A 24965-nucleotide genomic window follows, 5' to 3' on the forward strand; every position below is an offset into this window, starting at 1 on the left:
TTCTATATGAGTATGCTTGTAGTCATGCTATCTTTTTTTAAAAATAAGACCACCTGTGTAGCCCCCTGGCAAAAGGAGGAAGAAAGTTTCATCCAACAATCTGTCTGGAGACAAGAACGCTTTCCAAGATATTGAATGGGTCTTCAATGAAACTGTATGGGATTGGAAGTCAGTTTCATGCAGATACACAATGATGACTCAGTTAGCTATTGAAAGCCATTGGCCATGGTTGGGCAGGTTAAATGAAGTAGATCAACAAGAACAGATCATTTAATGGTTAAAAACTTGAACCTAGGGCCCCTAGAGAAAAACAAAAGAGGTTTATTCATGATGTCTCCTGTCCTGGCTAATTAGTATACATGCTTTGAGCAGACCATTTTAGTTTGGGAATAGCATATAGATGTTGGGAGCATAAGAAAAGGAATGACATCATCTCTGTCCATTTTGGCTTGATGATGCCCCATGGTGGGCAAGACTGGGGCTGGTTAGAATGAAAACTGGTCATCTTTGGGCAATTCCTAGATGCCAAGGTTTTTCCTTTCCACAGTAAGTTTTAAAGTCATGTATTAAAAACAGCTGTGTAATTGGGAAGCTGACTGCACCTAATAAAAGGCTTAACAGAAGAGGCAGAGTCCTCTCTTTGGAGCCTGTTTCGTTAAATGTCAAGGGTAAGGAAATTCAAAACCAGTGAATGTTCCTGCTCTGCACTGAAAATGGATTTGGCTGGAGTCAGTCTCATGGCCTGCACGAACCATACTTTTGTTCTGCTTAATGTGGGTACAGACTTTAGCCGTAGTGCTGGATTGGGAAGTTCCTCATTGACAGAGATTGCTTAATATTCAGTTATGTTCTAGAGTTCGAACAACAAAAGAAAAGAAAACAGATCCAGTTTATCTTTTGGGTGGATATGAACTTCCCAGATGGAGCAGAGAAACCCCCTAAGGACAGGCTCCTGGGAAGAGCCCACCTCCCTGCCTAAGCACAGAGAAGAAGGTTTCCCAGCGCCTGATGGACCATTGCACTCCACTGGGCAGTGACTCTGGATATGCAAAGGTCAGAGTTTTCCAAAAGGTATTAAAAGTCATTATTGTGTTACATTAGAATAATAATGTCTTTGGAAGTATTTTAGATAGTTATTCTTTGGAGGGAAAGCTATTTTGCCCCATCCACTGGAGGTGGGAGAGGAGAATGTAAAACCTCATGTGAACTCTACTGACGTGTTTACTTAAGGGCTGAGAGACAGGTAGAGACACCACGGGTGTGCGTCTTTCATGGTAAAATCCCTGATAGTCTCAGTGTAAGAATGCCCAGGAAGCCAGTGGGGGACGGATGAGGTGACTCACTCTGGTGGTGACCTCCTGGCAGTTCAACTGAGAGTCCAGGTGAATTGGGTCAGTAGAGGTTACTTGTATGATAGCTGGTCAGCCTCCACGTTGCTCAGCAGGAGAATTCCAGTGTTTTCAGGCACATGTTAGAGGATTCTGAGTTCCATAACCACTTTTCTCTCTTCCTGCCATCTGTTACAGAAAAACTCCACTGGGATGAGCACCCTCACTTCCAGTAGGTCTTATTTACATTTATCCATAGCTGCTGTATAGACAAGAAATTTGGTGAAAAACTTGAAATTCCATTACCATGTTGGTTTTCAAAATTTGTGTTAGGGCTTTTTGCTTTTAAAACAAGGATGCAAAATATAGAAGAAACAGAAAGCTATATATACAAGGTTAATGAAAACCCCTCGTTCCTACAGCATTTAAATCCTGAACAGAGAAAATAGCAAGCTGTAGTAATCACTTTCTGCAAAGAAAACTGTAATTATGGGGCCAGTTAGTCTTCCTAAGGGGCAGCCTTGGAGTAGCAGGGACACCGTTTTGAATATTTGAGAAAAGAGTGGGGTTCTCTGTGAAAGGGACATGATCGCATGCTGCTGGGATTGGACATGATCGCATGCTTCTGGGATCGCATGCTCCCGGCCTCAGTTGTCCATGGGGATAGCCCAGTTCCCTCTCCTGTGTGGAGCTGGGAAACACCCAAATCCAGTAGTCACTGCTGACTGTCTTGCCAGCAGGGGACCAACTTATGTTCCTAGGAGAAGCTGGGGGATGGTGGGTCTGCTTTCACATTAGCTTCCAGTCCCAGCTGCCTACTTAATATTAAGGGACATAAGATGTCTTGGAGTAGTAAGTAGCTTAAGGATGTGGGCCAGGATGGAGTCTTCTGTACAGAGTGAAAGAGTAAGGGAAGGAAAACCATGAATAAGCTGCAGAAAGGAGTGGCCAGATCACCTGCCTGGAGGATGAACCTCCCTTGTGACTCCATGGTTGTGCAAGAGTTGTGCAATGTTTGGTCAGGGTGGAGAGGCCTTGGCAAAGGCATTTGCACTTTTAACAGATGCCTGTACCCTGTAGGTAAACAGGGGAAACGTGGGGAAAACATGTTGGTAAACATGGGGAAAACAGGTGTAAAGAGTTCTTCACAGGGGCACCTGGGTGGCTTTGTCGGTTAAGCGTCCTACTTCATCTCAGGTCATGATCTCATGGTTTGCGGGTTCAAGCCCCGCATCCGGATCCAGCTCTGTGCTGGCAGCTCAGAGCCTGGAGACTGCTTCAAATTCTGTGTTTCCTTCTCTCTACTCCCTCTCCCTCTCTCTCTCTCTCTCTCTCAAAAACAAATAAACATTAAAAAAACTTAGAGTTCTGCACAGCATTCTAGGAGGAAGAAATTTATTGCCTTACCTAGTCTAGCATATTTTATTTGTATTTCCTGGGAGTTTACCCATAAACATCCACTTTAGGGAAGGCACTGAATGGAGACCCTGGAAGATTAAAGGAGAAGAAAACACCTTTGTTCCTGCCCATGAGAGCTGCAATCTAGTGGGGGCTGGGTAGGGGGAGACAGGCATGCAGGTGGTCATAGTCAAGGCAGGAGATGGTAAATGCCATGATGGGGAATTGGTGAGAGATGATTCTAGGGGTTCTGGAGAGGAGAAATGGGATAGAGTGGTGGTAACCATGTAGGCCCGGGAGCCACATAGCCTGTGCTCAAGTCCCGGATCTGCTGTTTATTAGTGGAAGCATCTTGGATAAGTTGCTTAAGCATTCCCTACTCCTGTTTCTTCATCTGCAAAATGGGGGTCATTCTAGTAGAGTCTATGTCAGAGGGTGTGTCCTAATGGCTCGTAACATTGGTCTTAGCTCCAAGACATGAAAACAGGGTTTGTGCTGCTTGAGTCAGTGAATGATGACCTCCAGCCTCAGTTTCCTCATGTGTCCATCAGAGGGACCTGATCCGACTAGATACATGCTAACATCGTGTGTAGTCTAAAATGCTGTTGTTCTGTGATTGAGTATACATTCAGTGCCAGTGGTGTGCTGGTCCCAGTACTGTGCTGAGCGTGGTGGGAAAGAGAAAAAGTAGAATATATGGCCCTATAAGAGGAGAGAGGACATTAATATTCAGGAGAAAATTAGAGAGTGAGAGAATATTAGAAATTTAAATCTTGGTGGTATGGGTGGTAAGACAATAGGAATAGAGAATATCAAGGGGACCAGAGCAGTCAGGAGATTTGTAGCAGCCATAAATCCAACACAAAGACTGTAGACGGCAGCTCAGACCAGTTGACCAAATCCCAGGATTCTTCAGCTTGGAACACTGCATTCATATTTAAAGTAGAACTGTAGCAAGACCAGGGTTACACATCAGGATGGAGATGGGACAAAGTCTAGAAAACTCACTGGTTTTCCAGATCTTCTTAGACAATCATTCCGGTAGAACATAGCAGCTGGCACAAAGTAGGCATAAAACAATCATGTGTTGCACGACTTGTGGGAAAAAAGCCCAGCGCTGTGCCCTCCCGAGGCTTCAAACGGCCCCGGGCATCCTGGTGGTGTTCTCAGCCCCTCCTCTAGAGGGCAGCGCTCAGAGGCAGCCCTGCAGAGTCCTCCAGCCCCAGCTTTGTCAGAGCTCGGTTTTACCTCATGCCTACTGAACCATCCTTATCAGAGATGAGGCTTCCCCACCTCTGCCCCACCTCTGCCCAGCAGCGTTGGAACTTAGGTTTTGAGGAAACTTGGCAATAGCCTCCAATTTCTCCTGCAGCCTGACTATCCCATAGTTCCTCAAGGTAGATATGCAGACTGGGCCTTGAGTGCCCCTGACCTACAAAGGCGACAAGAGACTTAACAATACTTGGCAAAGACCACCGTGTGACAAAAGAGTGGTGCAGACAAAAGAGAGGTCACCCCAGCCAGGGAATGTGGGGGAATGTCCTTGGAGGGGTGAGCTGGGGGCTTGAGGAACAAGTAGAGGCCAACTCAGCAGATAAGATGGGTAGAGGCATCAAGTATTTGTATCCCCCCTACTCGCACTCCCATACTTCCTCCTCACTAACCAAACATGGGAGGTGGCAGGGCCAGTTAGATCTGGCGCTTTATCCTGGGGGATGGATATGAAGTGGATATGACACATGAGTTTCAAGAATGAACTCCTGGCCTCCCTCAGTCACTGAGAACTTCTGCTCCCCAACCCCCCGCCCCAAGCCGTCAGTGATGGCCTGGCTCAATAGGCCAGTTGTGACACCCTGGCTTCAGATGCACAGACCACAAACCCTCGCACACAGCTTTCTGCTGAATTCCTTTCACAGTAAAGAACCCAGAAATCTTGGTAATCCCTGTCAGTACACTTTATTTATATAGCACCCTCTGTGAAGGCACAAGCTTGTATTACATTTGCCATCAGAGCACCCGTTGACACAAGCACCCACAAAGATAGGGAGGACAGATGCGGTCACACAGGTTCAGAAGAGTGAAAGGTACAGTGAGGTGGCCTTACAACCCTTCAGAGAAAATCAGAGATAAAAAATGTTCAGAACTTGAGCCTGCCCTCCAGGCCAGTATTCTAAGCACCTTTCTTCTCTCCCAAATTTTACCCTTGGCTCATCCCCCACCCCCTCCCTTCCTTTCATAAAAAAAGTTATTTTTTCCCAAATAAGCAAGATGGAATCAAACCTTGCAACCCCAAATATATGAAATAAACATTATTCCTAATAAGCCTCTGGGAAAGTGCTCACCTTTGAACTTGGCCAAGGATTATGGAGGAAAGAAAACGTCTTAAGAACTTGATAGAGTGTTAGAACTTCCTGGATTTTTTAAGTCAAGTTACATATTACATTTCCTTAATAAGGGCAGTTCCAGAAATCCTTCCTGGGTGATTAGACCCTGTCCTAAAGTGGAGACCTCTGGCTGGGGATGCTGGTTTGGGGATCATCATCTGGGTGCTAGGCAACATCAGGACAGGAGGTACCGTTTCTAGAATGCTCCTTCTTTCCTGGGACTCAGCCTCTACTCTGGATCCTTACAAGGCAGGAGAGGAGCATGGAGGTTATTCTGCAGAACAGGAAGATACTCAAGGGAAGCTGGCAGCTAAAAGCAATAGGAGTCAGGAGCCCTCCCTCTATACGGCAAGTTTTTTTTTCCCTGGAGACTTGCTTGTTCATTGGCCTGTGCTCATCCCTATTTCTATCTCTAAGAAAATTTTAAGAATGGTAAGATTTTTTCATTAAAAAAAAAAAAAAAAAAACTTTCCCTAAAGCTAAAATCACCACTGGCTATCTGGATAGCCTCTGCCTGCTTCTTAATGGGATAGTATACATTTTAATTTCTCCAGCCATCCCTTCACAGCCAGGAAGTTCACTTATAGGCATCAAGATGAATCATTCACAGTGACTTAAATCCAACTAAGAATGTGTAACTGCTGACCATATTTTGATTGAGGTCCCGGAACATATGTGCTTCCCTGCTTGTTGTAACATGTAGAAAAAACAGGAATATTTTCATCGTTTCCCTTTTCTTAAAACTTTTCCTCCAGTGTTTCACCTTAATGCTTTTGATCACGCAAGAGTCAAACAAGCTCAGTGCTCACCACTCCTTTGATGTGAGCTGTACTGAACACAGAAATCTGGGGTGAAATCCTAATTTATGGAATCCAGAAGTGCAGATGACCATTTCTTTTTTTTTTTTTAATTTTTTTAATATTATTTATTTTTGAGAGAGAGTGTGTGCGCATGTGAGTTGGGGAGGGGCAGAGAGAGAGGGAGACACAATCCAAAGCAGGCTCCAGGCTCTGAGCTGTCAGCGCAGAGTCGGATGCTGGGCTCGAACCCACGAACCACGAGATCATGACCTGAGCCGAAGTCAGATGCTTAACTGACTGAGCCACCCAGGCGCCCCAACAGATGACCGTTTCTGTGCAGTTACTGCCTCACGGCAGAGGGTACCTCTCTCTTCCCTCAATTCCTTGCACACAAAGCTAGGCACACGAAGATGTTTAGTGTGCCACCCTGAATTGAAACTGTCCCCCACACAGACTGTCTCCTATCCAACACCTGTGTAGCATGGCTTATCTTTTAAAATAAGCCATCCTGCAAAGAGCAGGTTCCCTGGTGGCCTTGAGGTTTGTCGGAGGTTCTCTAGAACTGGCAACTCAGCGGTGACCTCAGAAGTCTTGGCTCTGGCAAGGCAAAGTCTTTGCACTAAAACAGGCTCAGCGCCCATGGAGATAATCACCTCTTGTAATATCCACACAATCATCTCATTGTCAAAACACGAGGAATGCAAAAATAGAAGAAATGCCACAACAGGGTTGCCCCATGTTCCAGCGGACCCAGGATTCTGCCTCTGGCCGAGGGCACCTTGGGACACCTTGGGAGGGACGGTCCCAAACATTGTTCTGGAAGCCAGCCCCGATTGGCAAGGCCCGTGCTCCTAAAAACCTGAGCCAAGCACCTCCTTATTAGACCTCCCCAGGCCTGTTGTGCTGCATCTTCTCGAGACCCCTTTACCACTTCTTTTTCCTGGCCAACTCCTGTTTGTCTGCACAGTCTCACTGAGAGAGCCCTCCGTGAGGCTCCCCTTCTCCCTGCCTTGGGTCATGGCACCTTCTGTGCTCCCAAGAGCACTCACTGCTGACTTCTGCAGCAACACCTTCAGCACCGCCCAGCCCACGGTGTGCCACAGACATGGATCGAGGCTACATGTACATGTGTTACTCCGCACAAAAGCTCAAGGAGGCCAGCACTTTTAGAGTAACTGTTTTGTAGGACACTGAGGTTTAGAAAAACCTGAGGGACTCTTGCTGGGTCACAGAGGGGGTGTCTGAGCCCCAAAGCCCAGGCGGTCCACCTGGCCGTGGTTTATTTGTCTCCCTCACTAGATTGTCAGCTGGTTGAGGTCAGAGCCCTGTCTTTCCTTCTGTATCCCCAGTGCCTGGCACAGGGCGGACACTCAGTAAATGTTCAGTTAATGAAAGCTAAAAGCTCGCCAAACATAAATGCCAGATGGGATTTAAATTCCAGAGAGCCACACTTCTATCAAAAATGCTAAACTGCAGGGGCGCCTGGGTGGCGCAGTCGGTTAAGCGTCCGACTTCAGCCAGGTCACGATCTCGCAGTCCGTGAGTTCGAGCCCCGCGTCAGGCTCTGGGCTGATGGCTCAGAGCCTGGAGCCTGTTTCCGATTCTGTGTCTCCCTCTCTCTCTCTGCCCCTCCCCCGTTCATGCTCTGTCTCTCTCTGTCCCAAAAATAAATAAACGTTGAAAAAAAAAATTAAAAAAAAAATGCTAAACTGCAAAGGAGTACTTGCCCTTTTAGCCAAGTAAATAGTGGCTTTGTAGACCTCTGGCTGCTTTGGAACTTTCTTCCAGGTGCTACAGAGTTGTGGGGTGTGGCCCACCACAGCGGGTATAGGACAAATGGGTTTGTCCCAGTCTGTAAGTCAATCAGAAGTCACTCAAAGCTGCATCTGGCATTTTAAAAAATAATTAGGAGAAACAAGTAAGCAGTAGGACAGAAAAGAACATTTCTTAGTTGATTCCGGAGGAATGGGCCTTTTCCTTCCACACGCTGGCGGCCTGGTTGGGACTATTCCAGGCATAGCTGAGAGCCACTCCAAAGAGCCACTGGGGGTTACACAACCACCCTCCGATCAGGTCTCCCCATACTAGGGCTAATCTTCTAAATCATTTAATCGAACACTGTCCGGCCTCTGAGGCCTCAGGGACTCTGGGGCTGTTTCTTCCCTGGGCTTAAAGTCTTTCTCTGCTGCTGACTCATATGTTAATTATCGCTTTCCACAAAGTAGAATTAACAGTGCTGCTGCACTCGCCTGCCCAGATGTCATACAATCATTTTTATCTGCCGAGTTGGGACTGAGCGTGCAGGATGGCTGAGGCAAAACCAATGGGCCCTTCTTGAGCATTCGGGGTAATGCGCATCAGAAACATAGAAGCCATCCTTGGCTCTGTAGCCATGATGGAAGAGGCCTCCGGGGTGCTCCGCTCCACCCAGGAAACAGAGGGTTAACTGCCCAGTCTTTTGCCCAAAATTGTGGCCAAAGAGTTTCAGTTTGCTGTCACCTGTCAGCATTAATGGACAGAACTGGTGTTTCACAGAAAAAAATAGCAACTTGTTTTCTCTTTGACTGCTGGGCTGGATAATGAAGTAAAAATGACATTATCTCTAATAAAAGTGATCTGCAGAAATCACTGATAAAATATCAGTAGCAGAGATTTGCCATTAGCAGGTTAGCCAGATAAGGGGAGCAGCTGGGTTCTATTAACCCCCTCCTGGTCTGGTGTGTGTGTTGAGGGGGTGGAAATGAGGTTTGGGGACTAGATTTTTAAACACTGACATTTGGGCTAATGGAGGATGTTTATTCCAAAGTGTGGGTCGTTCTTGAACCCTTCTTGCTGACCTCCAGGGTATTCATTGGGTTTTAAATTTGTTTGGTTTTTGTCTCTTAGGATTTTTGTCTTTAGAAGCTTTTTGGGGGCGGGGGGATGGCTTGGCCCATTTTCTCAAGTTACATCACTAAAGGGGTGGAACCCTGGCCAACCCCTGGCATCTTCTTTGTTTAAAATCTGATTCCAAGAAGGGCATCTATACATGTGACGTGAAAGCTTTGGGTGATGGGTGGTGTTGGGCAGCAAATTGTTCTGTTGTGCCAAAGAACTGGGATCTGAGACAGAAACCTCCCCGGTCTCATCTGGTGCGGGGGCGGGGGGGGGCACCTCTGTCCAGGCTTGCGCATTGTCAGTGAAAGCTGAGTGGCATTTGGCTCATTGAACACCCCCTGTGATGAGAACAGCAGGCACAGCCAGCACCTTCAGTATGAAGACAGGGTATGGGGACCTGTTTCCTGGGACAGTGAGGAGTCATCGGATGTTAGGTAACCTAGTGAGGAAGACAGTCACCATCGTTCCTCTTTATTAACTCCCTTTCTACTCAGAAAGCACCAAAGCATTAGAAATCTGCAGTCCTGATCCTATAACTAGGGGGGTGGGTGGGGGGTGGTCTTGGCTGCTTTGGCCTTCACTCCAGCTTGCCATCTGAAAGAGATGAAACTCTTATTTTGAGGGTAAGGTATAGTGCCAGGCTGTGTGTACATAAGAACTTGGACATTTGCCTCTGCCGTCAGAGAAGGCCCATAAGATAAGGAACAATAAGGTGATGCTACCTTACAGGTAAGTATTGATCAGCTCTCCATGTGTTCAGGACAGGGGTGGGGGATCAGGGTGGGCTGGGTAGAGTGATCAGAAAAATCTCCATGGAAGAGGTGGTTCTGAAAGTATAGGGTTTGGAATATAGGAGAGTAAAGATCACATTTCAGGTGGAAAAAAATAACTGGGTGGCAGTTAGGGGTGCTCAGTGATGGGGGGGCAGTATGGAACGTGGTCTGGCTGGAGCAGGTAGGGTGCTGCTGGCTTCCAGGAATAAAGACGAGAAGGCAAGGTCGTGGCTAGGTGACCTCAAGGGACGTCTAGAGCTTGGGCTTCATCAGGAGGGCAGTAGGGAGCCACTCTCATTTTTAAACAGGGCAGTGACATGCTGAAATGGTCTGGGGGCAAGGGGAGTGGACTGGAGAGCTGTTCCTTCCCCTGAGGTCTGATTGGAATTGTATTCTTCTCAATCAGGAAGCAAGGGGAAACAGCCAGAAGATGGGGGCTGATGTCTTTGAAAATAAGCAAAGCACCACTGGAGCCAGAAGAGGCGCGCACCCTCAGTGAAGTTTGTTTTTCGTCCCATGGGTAGCGTTTATGAGTTACTGTTTAGCAAGCATGCCTTGCTGAGGTCTCTGTGGGCTGAGCCAAGGCTCCAGTCCGTGGTGGCCCACAATTTGCTGCCATATTTAGAGCTCCTAATAAAGGGACTCATTTCCCCTGGCATTACTTCCAAGAGGGGTTCTCATACTTGCTGTCCAGCGTGGCAAAAGCACATCCAGCAGAAGAGGGATCCAGGTTGGGTTCTGCCCTGCCCACCACCTGGCACCTCAGACACTACCAGTCAGTGGGGTAGGCAGGTATCTGATCATCAGACTTTATTTCCCTGTCGTTTTGTTGTTGAAAACCCTCCTCTGTGCTTGGCACCTTGTGGATACTCAGTGGTGTTTGTGGAATGAATGCATCTCCCCACTCTGACTTCTCCAGCCTGGTACCTGCTCCAGCCTGTCTCCTGACTCCCAGCCACCCCGCCCCCACATTTCTTCAGCAGTATCTTTGTCCTTGTCATCCCTCCTGCCCACCGATTGCCTCCCTGTACCCCCTGCTCCAGCAGCCCTCTTCCAGAAGCCAGCTTTCCCTGTATTGTTCAGCCTTGCAGACTTTTTCCTGGTGCCTGGCATCACAGTGGCTGATTGCCAGGCCAGCCCTTCAGGACTTGACCCTGCACTTCTCTGCAAACTCCCTGAGGCCAGGAGTGGTCATTCTAGGCTTCATTCTACTGCTCCCATTCTGAGCACATGAAGAGGGGTTCATAAATACTTGCTGAGTGAGTGGAGAGGAAAGGCTGTTGCCGGGGAGAAAACCCCATTTCCCAAATTGCTCAATATTATCATTTGAGAGCATGATAGTAACTTGGGGGAAGACTTTGGCATTTCCCGTGGCTTTTGATGACTTTTCTACAAAGGAATGGAATGTAGCTTCTATAATGTGCATGAACATCTCCCTTCTCATTGTAGTATGGCAGGCAGAATTGGAAGAAAGCAAGGACTAGCATTTGGCCATGAATCAGATCCCACAGCTCTGGACATGCAACTGTGTAACAGTCTGAAAATAGGATTGAAGCCCAGGACAGAAAGGGTCCCCGAGGTTTTCTTTGGGTTCCTTTCTCTCTCCTTTTCTTTTTCCTTTATCTTTGCTTGCATTCTTCTTTTTTTTTTTTTTTGTATTAAAAAAATTTTTTTTAATGTTTATCTTAGAGCGTGCGCGCGCGTGAGCGAGCGTGAGTGGGGGAGGGGCAGAAGGAGAAGGAGACACAGAATCTGAAGCAGGCTCCAGGCTCTGAGCTGTCAGCACAGAGCCCGACACAGGGCTCAAATCCACGAACCGTGAGATCATGACCTGAGCCGAAGTCGGACGTTTAACTGACTGAGCCACCCAGGTTCCCCATGTTCTTCTTTTTTTAAATAGGGAGAAGAGAGGGTGTTATGGGATGGGGGGAGAAAGTAAGAGATTCTGTCTGTGCGCCACCCCCCCCCCGCTTTCTATTTCTGTTTTGAAATACTTTAAATACCAGGCACCAGAATTTCTGGCGTCAGATTGGGATTAGTAAGGCAGATCCTGGGATATTTCACTATTAGCATATGATCAAGCGTCAGTCCCAATTCAAAGACTAAACAAATGTTATTTTCTTTGAAATTAAAGTGTCTGAAATAGGAGAGAACAGACCTTTAAAATCATATTCTTTTCAAGAAGAGCGTTCTTTCTGACAACTGTCTACTCCAGTTATAGCTTTTTAAATTTTTTCACCCAGAATGCCTGATGACACTGCCAGGGGAATTTTTGCCCCCTCCTTCCTGCCTATGCCCGGCGCTGGCCCCAGAGGCGGCCCAGTTCTGTTTTCTCATGACACGGTGATTATTTTTGGCACTGCACATATTTTCTCTAATGTTATTACTCCCCCCCTCCCCTCGGTTGCCTTTTTGAGGAGCAGTGGTTTGGGCAACTCCGTGTACATCGGGGGTTAATTTGGTTCAGCGTGGTGAAGAGGGGGAGCGGGAGAGAGGAGTTCTACTTTTGCACCCACTCTGCAGCACCCAGCCCCGCTCCCCTGCTCATGAAAGAGCTTGCTTTCACTAGGCTCTGTGCTCACCATTCATCCTTTGTGCCAAAGAGCTGAGGGGATATCTAGAGGTGAGGCTGGGGGCTGCGCCTTGGGGCTGGCATCTTAATGGCTTGACTTGGCTGGCGTTAGAACAGCCCCATTCAGAATGAGTTCACTCCCTGTGCAGTTGGCTCACTCAGCCTCCGTCCATAGATGTTCTCTTGTTCAAGCTGCATGAGGAAATGGAGGTTTCCAAGTGGGAAGCAGCCTTCCCGGTGCTTTAACTCTTCACTGAAGGGAAGAGGAGCTGCGGAGCACTACACAAAATCTAAGCTGGCCCAGCTGCAGCTCCTGGGAGAGGCAAGGCCCCGGGGCTGGGGCTGGAGGCCAAGGCGGCTGTGATCACTTTTGCTTTCGGCCCTGAGAGGGAAAGGAGAAGAGTAAAGGGCATGCTTGAATTGTCCTTAGAGTCAATTAGCAAATATTTACCCAGTGTGTCTGCCCTGGGCCAAGGTCCCGTGAAGGATGCACAGAAGTAAATGTTGTGTCTGCGCCCCTTCTCTGTGCAAAAGCACCAAGGTACTTACAGTCCAGCTCTAGCAGCAGGGCTCTGGCTTAGAAAAGCCAGCAAGACAGGGAGGCCTCTCATGAGGGCCAGTGAGTAATGTAGGCAGGAAGCGCCTTGGAGAAGGGAGCGAGGGTGGCCGGGAAGCGTCTGCGGGAGGTTGGGCTTGGACTGGCCCCGAGGGAAGGAGTTTTAAGAAATAAAAGGGGATGAGATGATGGAGGGAGGGGTACTCAAAGGAGAGCAGGGACATCCAAGTGGAGCCCAGTGAAATATCCTGTAAGAAAATATAAAAAGAGAGGGAGATTCTTCCTGGCAGAAGAGAGATCTGACTTGTTAGACTTTAGGTGGCTTTGGATAAGGATGGCATCAAGGGTAACATTGACCCTGTCAACATCGACATCTCCGTTGTGTCCCTGGGTGTGGTCAGTGGAATCAGCGTCGTCTGGAAGGTTGTAGAAATGCAGATTCACAGGCCCCAGCCCAGACCTACTGAGTCAGAAACTGTACCAAGATCCTGGGGTGACTTGTGTGCGCAGTCGTTTGAGAAGTGCTGGTGCGTGGGACCCCACAGGCAGCTGTCAGCAGTACTAGTTCAGACCCCAGGTTTCATTCAAGGAGTTGGAAACGTGCGTGCGCCCCCCCCCCCACACACACACACACGCACACACACACACGTCTTTGAATCTCTCTATGGCTCTTCCTGGATGGAAACCTTTTATTCTGATTGAGAACTGGATTAGAATTCTTACAAAAGACCTAGAACGGTGAGAGACTTTGAGGAATTCACAGAACAGAAATCATTCAAGTGCTTTTTATCCAGTGTCTCCAATTTGTACCACTTTGTACTATTTATGCTTTAGAGGACACCAAAAGAACAGGTGATGGGTCCTTTCCCTGGGGAATATGTGGTCTAGAGGGAGAGACAAAGACTACAGAAGTGCTATAAGAAGAGAATAAATACCAGGGCTGGATCATGCAGTGCGGAATCTCTGATGCGGGATGTGCAGAAGTCTGCAGAGGTGAGGCCTTCCCAGAGAACATGGGCTGCGGGAGGTCCCGAGACATGGGTGTCACTTAGGCAGGCCAGGTGGATGAAGGGCATGTGTATCAGGTGGGATGTGGGACAGGGAAGGCCAGGAGCTGGTCTGTAGAGGCTGGGGTCGCTGACGGTAAGCTGTTCCCGACTCCCTCCAGAGAAAGTGCATGCTTCATGCGTGGGAATCCGTTCACATCTCATCTCAGGCACTTTTTCCTTTGTCTTTCTGCTGTGTCATTTCTTCAGTTTTCTTAGCTGCACGCAGCGGTATAGGATCAGGATGGCTGCACATGCAGAATGGCTTGAGTCAAACCACCAGATCATGCGGTTGGAAGCCCGTGGGACCCAGGGGAAGAAGGGCTGCTGGCAGATAGAAGCTTTAGAGAAAGACCCTTGAGTGCGGACAGATAGTCTCAAGCCTAGGGAAGTGGCTCTGAGGAAAATAGTGTGGGGACCAGATGTATTGTGGTGATCACTTTGCAGTGTGTGCAGATAGTGAATCATTCTGTTGTGTACTTGAAACAAATGTAACTTAGGTCAATTAGACATCAATAAAAGTTTTTTAATAGGAAAAAATTAGAATGAAACACTTTACCTGTGGTGTCTGCAAAGTCTGCTAGCAAAGTAAGGACTTTTTTTTTTTTTTTTTTTTTTTAAACACAGACATCTCCAAGCAGAGAAAACGTATCTCACTGGGCCTGGCTTAAAAGGGGCTGACCTAGGGCAAGAGGGTGGCCAGGGTGTCTCTTTTGGGGACATCCCTTCCCAGATCGAGAATTCATCTAATAAGTATCCTTACAGGGAAGGCTTCACCCCCAATACACCCAGCTCAGCTAACCCATTTGAACCTGCAAGAGGGATCTGCTTATGAGCATTTCCCAGAAGGTGGCAATGCAATGAAGAGAAATAGGATTTATGATTAAATGACAGGTTTAAAGGGCTCCTGGGTGGCTCAGTCGGTTAAGCATCCAACTTCAGCTCAGGTCATGATCTCATGGCTTGTGAGTTCGAGCCCCACGTCAGACTCTGTGCTGACAGCTCAGAGCCTGGAGCCTGCTTCGGATTCTGTGTCTCCTCCTCTCTCTGCCCCTCCCCCACTTGTGCTCTGTCTCTCAAAAATAAGTAAACTTTACAAAAAAAATTTTTTTTAATGACAGGTTTGAGTGCTGGCTCCATCACTGGGTGATACCGGGCATGTCACTTAACATCCTTGCAACCTATTTCTTTCTGTGTAAAATGGGGATGACACCATACCTCCCTGATAGGATTGTTTCAGGATTAAATCAGAGGCACTATGATGAGAGACCTTTACAACAGCAAGTATCTCATGCTGTAGCACCAGCAGCCACAGTATCTCAGGTCACTGAGGTTGATTAGTCCCTCGGCTAGAGTCTGCACAGTGTAGGGTCAGGCAGTAGCAGGCATCAGAGACCAGAGAGCGCCATGGAGAGCCAGGCTGATGCCCCTTGCGGCTACTCGCTTTCCTCCCCTTCTCATGGGTACAGATGCCACGGAGCCTTCTCTGTCCACACATTGGTTGTGGTGAGATCAGGGTAGATGGAAAGACACTTATACAATGGGGAAGGAGGTCCTCCTGACCAACAAGAGTGGCTGCCTTTACAGAACTGGGATCTCCAATTCCAACTCAGTTGGCCATCTCTCTTCAGTTGTGTTAACATGGATATGGCAAGAGAGAGAAAGGAAGCCTATGAGACTGGGCAGGGAAAGTGGCTGAGAGGGTGTGTGCTTCCTACCTTCCTGCCCCTGATACCTCCCTCTGCGGCACCTGTCCCGAGACCCTGCCTTCAATAGCAGCCATCGTGGCCCTGGAAATGCTAATGTTGTCCAGTCCTCAACTTGCACAGGGGAGTCACTGCGAGGCAGCTGTGGGGAGCTGACAGCCAGCTGATATGTGTCCTTGTTTATCATAAAAAATAAATTAGAAAGCAACACCTGATGCACAGTCACCTTAGTGGTGTTTATAACACCTAGAAATTAGAAACCATAACCCAACAATAGCATAGTGCATTGTGATATACCCACACAATATATGACTGACTGTTATGAGTATCTTTAAAGAATTCTTTAAAATGTGATAAACCATTAAGAAGCCATAAATCCAATAAAATCTCAATTTGTTTTGTTTATACCTTTCTGTACTTTTAAAGTTGCCTACACTAAATGTGTATTACCCTTATCTTCACCAAAGCATTTTTTAAAAAGGAAATGATTTAAGATAAGCTAGGTTATAGAATGGTAATGAATAACGAAGGTCTGTTGCAGTTGTGTGACATGTCTAGTGCTGGTTGGCAGGGGGCTCTCTGTTCATGTGTCCTTGGAAAACTCGGAGCTCAGGGCTCCTGTTCCAGCTCCGCACATTGATACTACCCTTCTGAACTTCAAGTTGCCTCATCTCTCAAATGGGGATAATGGTATCTGCTCTTTCTACCCTACTGGGTGAGATTTACAGACTAACTCATAAAGCGCTTTACAAACTGTAGTGATTGGTACAAAGTGGTGTTGCTCATAATATGTCGAATAAGGAAAACCCCGCTAAGGCTTGGGCTCAGAGAAGCTAGGACGGCAACAGTTCACCACTGGTACTCCTCTGCCTGCCTGACTTTTCCCAGCTGGGCTGGGGACTGCACACGTCCTCAGATTATATAAGGCGCTGGGTCATCTGGAGCCCCACATGGGCTATACCTATGGGGCTGCTTGGTAATTGGGTCTGCTGCTCTTCTCCCAGGCTGCCTGGAGCCCAGAAGCCCACGAGATAAGCATCTCCAGCGGGCCCTAAGCAGAATTGACCATTAGAGGGCCATGTTGGGTGGGCCCCAGACATTACTGTCAGCTCTGAATGCAGTCCAGGCCCGCTCTCCAGGGACACAGACCATCAACGTGGGTCAGGGAGTCAGGGGCTCGGCCCCAGTGGAGGGGAGGTTGGGAGGCTGAGGTATGAGACACTCTCCAGGATTCGTCCTTCAGGGAAGAGATGAGTGGGAGCATCCACTCCTGTTTTAGCCACTCTAGCCCTCACCTCTTCTTGGTATTCCCTGTTTTAGGACTTTCGATATACAAATCTATAGTATTAGTCTTCTCTCCCAGTGAGGCTTGGTCTCTTTTCGGGCAGAACCCATGCCTCTCACCAGAGGTGTGCATAGTGAAGCTATATTAATGTGGTTCCCCGCCCCCCCCCCTTGTGGAGGTCTGTCTGATATGCCCAGTTCCTCCTGAGTTTGCAAGTTTAATTTCTTCTATTTTGACTGATTAACATTGATGCCTTTACTCCCCTCTGTTATAGATTCATATACTAATTTCTGCTTCCTTTGGACAAACATCCAAATACACCAGAAAATTGGCCGTGAGAATACCACCCTCTTCTGCACATTTTTGCCACTCCTTTAGAATTGTCTGTAGAGCTAAAGACTATTCTTTTGAGTAACTTCAATTGTGGCAAGGCCTTATCTCTGAGGGCACATTTCATTCTTTCAAACAACCAACATCCATCCACAGCCAAATCTGGTGACTAAAGGAGGCGGGCAAACAGGATGATATTGTTTAGGGTTTAAAATGAAATATGTTCTGTGAAGTGTTACAACTGCTTTTCTTTTGTGGCTCTGAAATTCATTCTAAAAGGCCACCCCAAATACTTAGAGCAGTGGTTAATTTCAGAAATAGACGTGGGTTTCATGCCTCCGAAGACATGTGATCGCAGGTGTAGAAGCTTGTGGTTTAGTGAGCCCTCCGGGTGATTCTGCTGGAGGCCAAAGTTGAGAATCACTGCTCTGCAAAAACCAGGACCAGTATCGCCCCATAGTTTAACCAAGGATCAGATGAGATTGTCCATGAAATGCACCTTGCCCCCGTGCGCAATAAATATCAATTTCCTTTTCCTTCCACAAAAACCAAAACCAAAACACAAACCTTTTTATTTTAAGCTGGCTGCTTTGCAACAGTGGTTCCCAGGCCTGGGCACACATGAGAATCACACGGGAAGCTTTAAAATCCCTGATACCCCGACTCCACACCATTAAAACGTTCTATTAAGTCAGACTCTGGGGGAGGGGACCCAGGCATCAGTCTTTAAGGCTCCTCTGGTGACTCAAGTGAGCAGCCAAGATTGAGAAGTACTTGCTTTGGCTCTGCTCTGATTTCATCCGTGCAGCTATCGACCCCTGGGTGTGGGGTTCGTCCTGATCTCTGGGACCTGAAGCTGTTGTTCTTTGTCCCTTTCGGGCAGCCCTTGTGCAGCGGCCACACAGCCTTACAGAAGGGTCACGAGAGCCCTCCCAATGGCATTTGACCTTCGTCTGTTCACAACCTCCTGCAAATTGGCATAGCTTAGAATTTTGCCGCCAACGGGGCACATAGTGGCTCAGTTGGTTGAGTGTCCAACTCTTGATTTAGGCTCAGATGGTGATCCTGGCGTTGTGGGACTGAGCCCTGCATCACGCTCCATGCTCAGCGTGGAGCCTGCTTGGGATTCTCTCTCTCTCTCTCTCTCTCTCTCTCTCTCCCTCCCTCCCTCCCTCCCTCCCCCCCTTCCCCTCCTCTCAAAAATAAACATTTTTAAAACAAAGAATTTCACCACCAACCAATAGACTGATGCAAGCTGGCTTAATTAACTTAAGTCTCTCTCTCTACCTGCTGAAATCCATCCTGCTTATAGGGTAACAGGCATAGTGTTTTGGTCCCCTGGTGGCCCACAGACATTAGGCACGGAGTCCTGAAGGTCAGAAGAAGATAGCTAATTAAGCAACCAGCCTTACTGGTGCCATGTGGGGATATCTTGGGGGCCCCACACCAGGCTGTATTCAGCTGGAAGTCAGCAACCAGGATCGTCTTGACCAAGAGCTGATAATGGTTCTATTATTGACTTAAGCCAAGCTTGGACCAATGACCCAGAAGTTGAGACATTTTGGAGAGCAAAGCTCTGGACACAGAGGTCTTTCCTGGCTGAGTTGTGGCATATACCCACTGAAGCTTTACATCAGTTTTGTTTTCTTTTCTGACTAGCTGCCTGGTCCTTACATGGTTGCTTCCCTTGATCAGGATCAAATGTTTCAGAATGTGAGTTTCCACCTTGGGGAGAGTAAGTATAAACTTGTAGGTATTAACATGTCAAAAAAAAAATGATAGAAACGTGTTCCTCCCCTGCAGCGTGGAGAGAAACGTATCTGCAGGCTGCATCCCAAAGCCTCCAGCGGGTCCCCTCCAGCAGTCCCCCTCCACACTCCACCCCACAGTGATGGAGGCAGCAGTCCCCCCTCCACACCCCACCCCCACAGTGATGGAGGCTGCATCCCACGAAGGGCCGCCACACTGACTCCTGCCTTCTTCTCACACCCAATAGGAACACGGATAGCGCCCTTAACCCTCCTTCTGAGGTGTCAGGTCTTTTTCCCAAATGAGTGGGTACTCACTTAAGAACAGAGAATCTTTATGTCACTGTGTCCTTTTCAAATTTTAACCCACCTCTTTTCCCTGCAGTGTCTGTGGACATCCACTTTGTGGGAAAGTATCTAACACAGCATGTCAAAGCTGTGCAATAAACAGCAGTTTCCCCACTGGCAGTGGGGAAATCTTTGATCTTGGACCCAGAAGAACTCCCTTAGAGACAATGTCTTTTATCAAGTTACTTAATCTCTCTAAATCTCTGCTTCTTCATCTATTAAGTGGGGATAATAGTTCCTATCCCTCAGGGTTGTTTCGAGAATCAAATGAGATAGCACATATATGGGGGGGGAGGGGGCAGAAGCAGTTTCTGACCCTCAAGCCATGTAAGGATGGTATTATGTATCCTTCTAGGATCTGCTGAAGTCCTGCCTCCCTGAGTAGTTTTCTGTGACTTGCTCATCCTAGCTGGTTCCTTATCTTAACCGCTTATACTGTTTACTGCCTGTGGTTCACGGAGGTGTTTCAAGCTGTTGGCTCCTAACGAGACTGCATGTGGACCGCATGCTCCGTGCAAACAAGGAATGAGCACCTTACCCACTCTGCAGTTTCACGAGGTCCAGCGTGGAGTTCAGTAAATGCTTCTGGGTCTGCAGGAGGACAGAGTTAACCAGGGCCATGTTTATGTTGTGCGTTCTGGACACCAAATACTCTGCACGACCACCCTGTGGTTGCAGGAGGGCCACCAAGAAAGACAGGAGTGGGCACTTCGTAGAAAGAACAATTTGGAGTAAGAAATAAATTTGAGTCTTTTCGGATGATTTGGAAAACTTATTTAACTATCTTTTGATGAGAAAGCAGAGAATTCTAACATGCCATGTCAAGAATTGTCATTAAAAACAAACAAACAAAAAAAAATGCTGGTCTATATTGCAGGTAATTCTAGCACCTATCTAGAGGGAGAGAAAACAAAATGCAAAGTATTTTAGTACATGAAGCCTCCTTGCCCTAAGAAGGTTCAGCAACATAACGTGAACTGGTCAAGATCAGCTTGACCCCCAGTTATGCCTCCAGCCCTGGGACAGTGTGGATTTGGTGATGAAGAGCAGCTGTTATGGCCAAACTCTGTGACTGACACTCAGATTAGCCTGAAGTCATGATGGTTTTCGTTTGTGGAGAAGCTTTCTAGCGCTTCCAGCCCTTGTACACTCACCTTTGATCCTGACAAATAAATAAGACATGAGACCTCTCCCATTTTTCAGATGAGGCTATCAAGGCACTGAGAATGTATTTCTTCATCTGAATCAGATAGTCTTGTGGCCAGTATATTAAAACACCAGTTGGGGCACCTGGGTGGCTCAGTGGGTTAAGTGTCCAACTTCGGCTCAGGTCATGATCTCCCAGTTTGTGAGTTCAAGCCCCGCGTTAGGCTCTGTGCTGACAGCTCAGAGTCTGGAGCCTGCTTTGAATTCTGTGTCTCTGTATCTCACTGCGCACCCCCCACCCCCCGCCCATCTCTGTCTCTCAAAAATAAATAAACATTTACAAAAATTAATAATAAAACAAATACAAACAAACAAAAACACCAGCCCTCCTAACTTCCAGCCCCTTTTTCCATTTGCTAAGAGGCTCAACTTGTGGCAAATTGAAGTAGGCTGTGGATGCATCTATTAGGGAGGTCTTACCTTCACACTTATCATTAATTATGCTTCTTCTTCAGTGTTGCTAATTAAATGAGAGCAGCGTTACACATTTTTGTTCTTCTAAGAGTCAGCATTAAACAGATATCCCTGGGCTGTGTCAAGGTTAACTAGATAATCTAAAGTTATACTGGCCCCAGAGTGCAACTGTAAGAACAAGGTAGCTAACATGTAGCTCATGACTTTTAAAAGAGGCTGCCTGAGATTCTCCTGTCTTTCTTTTTCTAAATGTTAAGATGTTGCGGTTTCTTTATTTCTTGCTAGAGCCAATATCTCCTGCCATTAAGCAGTGGACAGAGTATTGGCCTAGGAAGAGATGGGTTCTAGCCCTAGTTCTGCCACTGATTAGCTCGATTGTCCTAGGTAAGTAACTTAGCCTGGTCGGGCCTCAGTTTCCAGATCTGTGAAATGGGGGCAAGAGTTATGCCTGTCTTGCCCATCTCACATGCAGGTTGTAAAGACAGAATTAGACACAGAGCATCAGTGTGTCTTAGGACTTCTAAGTGTCTGCTCAACTGACTTCATGCTTTCCAAGGGCTTAAGCAGGCATTTACTTTGTGACCTTGGGCAAGTTATACATCATGTCAGAGCCTTTGTTTCCACATGTATAAACTGTGCCCACAGTACCTACCATATTGTCATTAGAATTATAATAAGGTCATATATGTGAGGTCCTTGGTGCAGTTTTGAGGCACAAAAGGGGGTGTGAATAAACATTTTCATGGTTGAGGGAACGTGGTAGGACCCAAGTCATGAATGCCATTGCCAGACAGAGCATCGACTCCAGCCTATCTTTTTTTTTTTTTTCCTTACCTCTGGCTCTTCCTCTCTGCCTTATCTGTTGCACTCTAAGAAAGGGGCAGTAGCAAAGGGAAGCTTTGTGCATGCAGATGTTGGCATTAATGTCACAGCCAGTGCTGGCAATCTGTTCTGCCCAGGATTGCTTCTCTAGAAGCCTTAATACTGATCATGTGCTGATGATGCTTTTGTTGGGGAGCCACGGGTTGGTGCTAGAGAGTGGAATCCAGCATCTTGAAGACACTAGCGCTCCCTTGCCTGCTCTCATGACAGACAGGTGTGATGTGTCCAGTTTTAGTGTCCTGTCCCCTCCCAATCTCCTTCCCTATGTTGAAATGTTGGCAAGCCTTGAACAACTGCTTTTGCTCCACAGTCAGAGGTCAGGACTAAAATATAAGTGGAAGGGACTCATACACAGTGTGCTGTTAAAACTCTTATACAGGAGCAAGCTGGTTCTGAGAGGGTGCAGATGGTAGGGTATGGAGTGAGGACTCAGAGAATGGATGCAGGGGGAGCGGAGGAAACAGGAGTTTGGTAAAGGAAACAGAATAGGGAGAGGGGACAGGAAATAACTAACCCATTTCACACTTTTTCTGAAGCTTCTCCCTGCCTATCAACAGCTGTTGGACATTCTTCCCGTAGTCTGAGTATGTGATGCTTAATCCATCCAGGGAGCTGGATTCTCTGTTTTTTAAAAATGAAGCATCTTATAAAGCCAAACAGTGCCTCCGCCCCAAATCTGGAGGGGTTGGAGAGACACGTCAACATTCTGTGAATCCCCAGATACCAATCTTCTGTCCAGATAATAGTCTGCAAAACCAAACAGAAGGAGAAGCCGTAGCTGGCTCTGCAAGTCTCAGATGGGAGGACAGAGGGAGCAAGATGGAGCTGGTCGGATGAGGCCTTGAGAACTATTAACTATATTGGGCAGTTTATTTAAAAATGAAAGAATTTTGGGGGGCCCCTGGGTGGCTCAGTCGATCGAGCATCTGACTTCGGCTCAGGGCATGATCCCTCAGTTGGTGAGTTCGAGCCCCGCCTGGGGCTCGCTGCTGTCAGTGTGGAGCCCACTTTGGATTCTTTGTATCCATCCCTCTGCCCCTGCCCTGCTGGCGCACTCTCACAAAAACAAACATTAAAAAAAAAAAGAAAAAAAAACCACTTTAAAAAACATATAAATAGAAGAAGTTTTTTAAAAACTTGTTTACTAAATGAGCAGTACAGGTTATTTATAGAAACATAAGAAAATACAGATAAGTACTAAAAAATAATAATCCCTCCACTAACTTCACTGATGGATAAAAGCCTGGCACAAAGCCACTTCCGCACTTAACCTGCCCAAGGACTGCAGGTGAATTACTTCACCTCTCTGGATGTGTTTCCTCATCTATAAATTAAACACAACAGCAGTACTATTTTTAAGGACAATTGTGAGAATTCAAGAAGCTAATGTAGGAGTGCTTAAAACCGCTCCTGGAATATAGTAAGCACTATATATGTTATAACTGTAAGAATAATAGTTATTTTGGGGGGCGCCTGGGTGGCTCAGTCGGTTAAGCGTCCAATTTCAGCTCAGGTCATGATCACACAGTTTGGAGTTTGAGCCCCACATTAGGCTCTGGGCTGACAGCTTAGAGCCTGGAGCCTGCTTTGGATTCTGTGTCTCCCTGTCTCTCTGCCCCTCCTCTGCTTACATTCTGTCTCTCTCTTTCTCTCTCTCAAAAATAAATAAACATTAAAAGTTTTTTTTACAAAAAGAATAATAGTTATTTTTGTTATATTTCTACATTTTTTCCTATGTAATGTATAAGAAGTATTATGTATAATACCTACCTTTCTATGAAAATAGGTTGAACTGTACTCTTGTGTAACATTTTTACTCTCAGGATTTTTTTTTTCAGATTTGTTATTAATATAAGCTAACGTTGATTGCTTATAGTTGTGATAAACCTGTTGTAAAGGTTTCACATACATTATCATATCCAATCCTCACAGTAACTTGGTGGGATAAGTTCTATTAGTCCCATTTTGCAGATGAGAAAAAGGACTCTGAGCGGTTTAAATAATTTAAGTGTACAGAGCTGGCACATGGAGAAATTAGAATTTCAACCCAGGCAGGCTGGCTTTTGAACTTGCCCACATTAGGACCTAACATAGGCTTTGTAAGATACAGGATTTCTTTAGGATTTCCTGAAAGAGGCAGGTTTGACTGTGTGTCATCTTTCCTTCTGTCCTGCAAAGAAGAGGAAAGTGAGCGTGAGACAGGCTGCTAACCTATGCTGGCAGGATGAGAGAGGAGGAGTGTTTGTGCATAATCCTTTTTAACCCTTGCCAGGCATGCACTTTGGGACACCAGCCTGACAGATGTCTGGCCGACTGTTTCTTCTTGGGCTCTCATGGCATTTTCAATGTTTACTGAGGAAATCACTCTTTGATACAAAATGGGATCTAAGGTCCAGTCCCGGGCTTAATTTTTTCTAAGTGCGTTTTATCCAGAAAGAGGGCCTTGAAGTGGTTTTTCGTCTTGTTCTCCAGATCCTTTGACACAGCCCTCTGAGCCAGTGGCCACGGCTTCCTCACTCTGCCCCCACCATTCCCGGGCACTCACCTCAGTCCCCAGATAATGTGGGACCAGTCCCAGTCATTGCCAGTTGATTAATTGGCAAGTCTTTGCTCCAAGCCCCTGCATGTGAAGCCCCCAGTCTGGACACTGTAGGTGCACAAGAGGAGGGAGGCGGTTAGAGGCACACACACATACACAAACACACACACACACACACACGAAAATAGAGCTGATAATGTACAGCTGAGGCTGTGTGTGCTTGGACGACAGGTATGGACCCACATCCGTTCAGGGGAAGAGTCTGGCTGCCCCATGGTTTGTGGCCCTGGGGATGTCTTGACCAGAGGCGTGATAGGATGACCGTGACATATCAGGATCTAACCCCTTCTCTCTCAATTTAGGAGCAGCTCAGAGAGGAGGAAGGAGAAGTCCCGGGATGCTGCCCGGTGCCGACGGAGCAAGGAGACGGAGGTCTTCTACGAGCTGGCCCACGAGCTGCCCCTGCCTCACAGCGTGAGCTCCCACCTGGACAAAGCCTCCATCATGCGGCTGGCCATCAGCTTCCTGCGCACACACAAGCTCCTGTCCTCAGGTGAGGCTGGCAGTCTCCCCAGGCTGGTACGGCTGGCGTCCTTACCAGTGTGTGCTTACACGCAGCAGGCTCTGTCGTGCCGGGGTCAGGAGGCTCCTGGGAAGGTCTTCCTCTGCAGGACCCCCGCCCACACAGACACCATCACTGGTGCTTCCTTTCTTGGTGTTGAACACCTCCTGGTCCAGCAGTGACCTTTACAGTGAATACCACCATGGGGTGA

General features: G+C 47.2%; 1 protein-coding gene across 1 annotated transcript in view; it reads left to right on the forward strand.

Annotated features, from left to right (window-relative positions):
* The window catches only part of EPAS1 (endothelial PAS domain protein 1), an 82903-nt gene that overhangs the window by 23286 nt on the left and 34652 nt on the right, over positions 1-24965 (forward strand). Inside the window, exon 2 of the mRNA XM_047069026.1 lies at positions 24555-24745. Within this exon, the coding sequence (XP_046924982.1) occupies positions 24555-24745 (191 nt within the window). The remainder of the gene's footprint in view (positions 1-24554; positions 24746-24965) is intronic.

This window comes from Lynx rufus, unplaced genomic scaffold, assembly GCF_022079265.1.
Source record: "Lynx rufus isolate CCGP_SWC_20201006 ecotype Redwood Valley unplaced genomic scaffold, mLynRuf1.p SCAF_8, whole genome shotgun sequence".
NCBI classification, from domain to species: domain Eukaryota; kingdom Metazoa; phylum Chordata; class Mammalia; order Carnivora; family Felidae; genus Lynx; species Lynx rufus.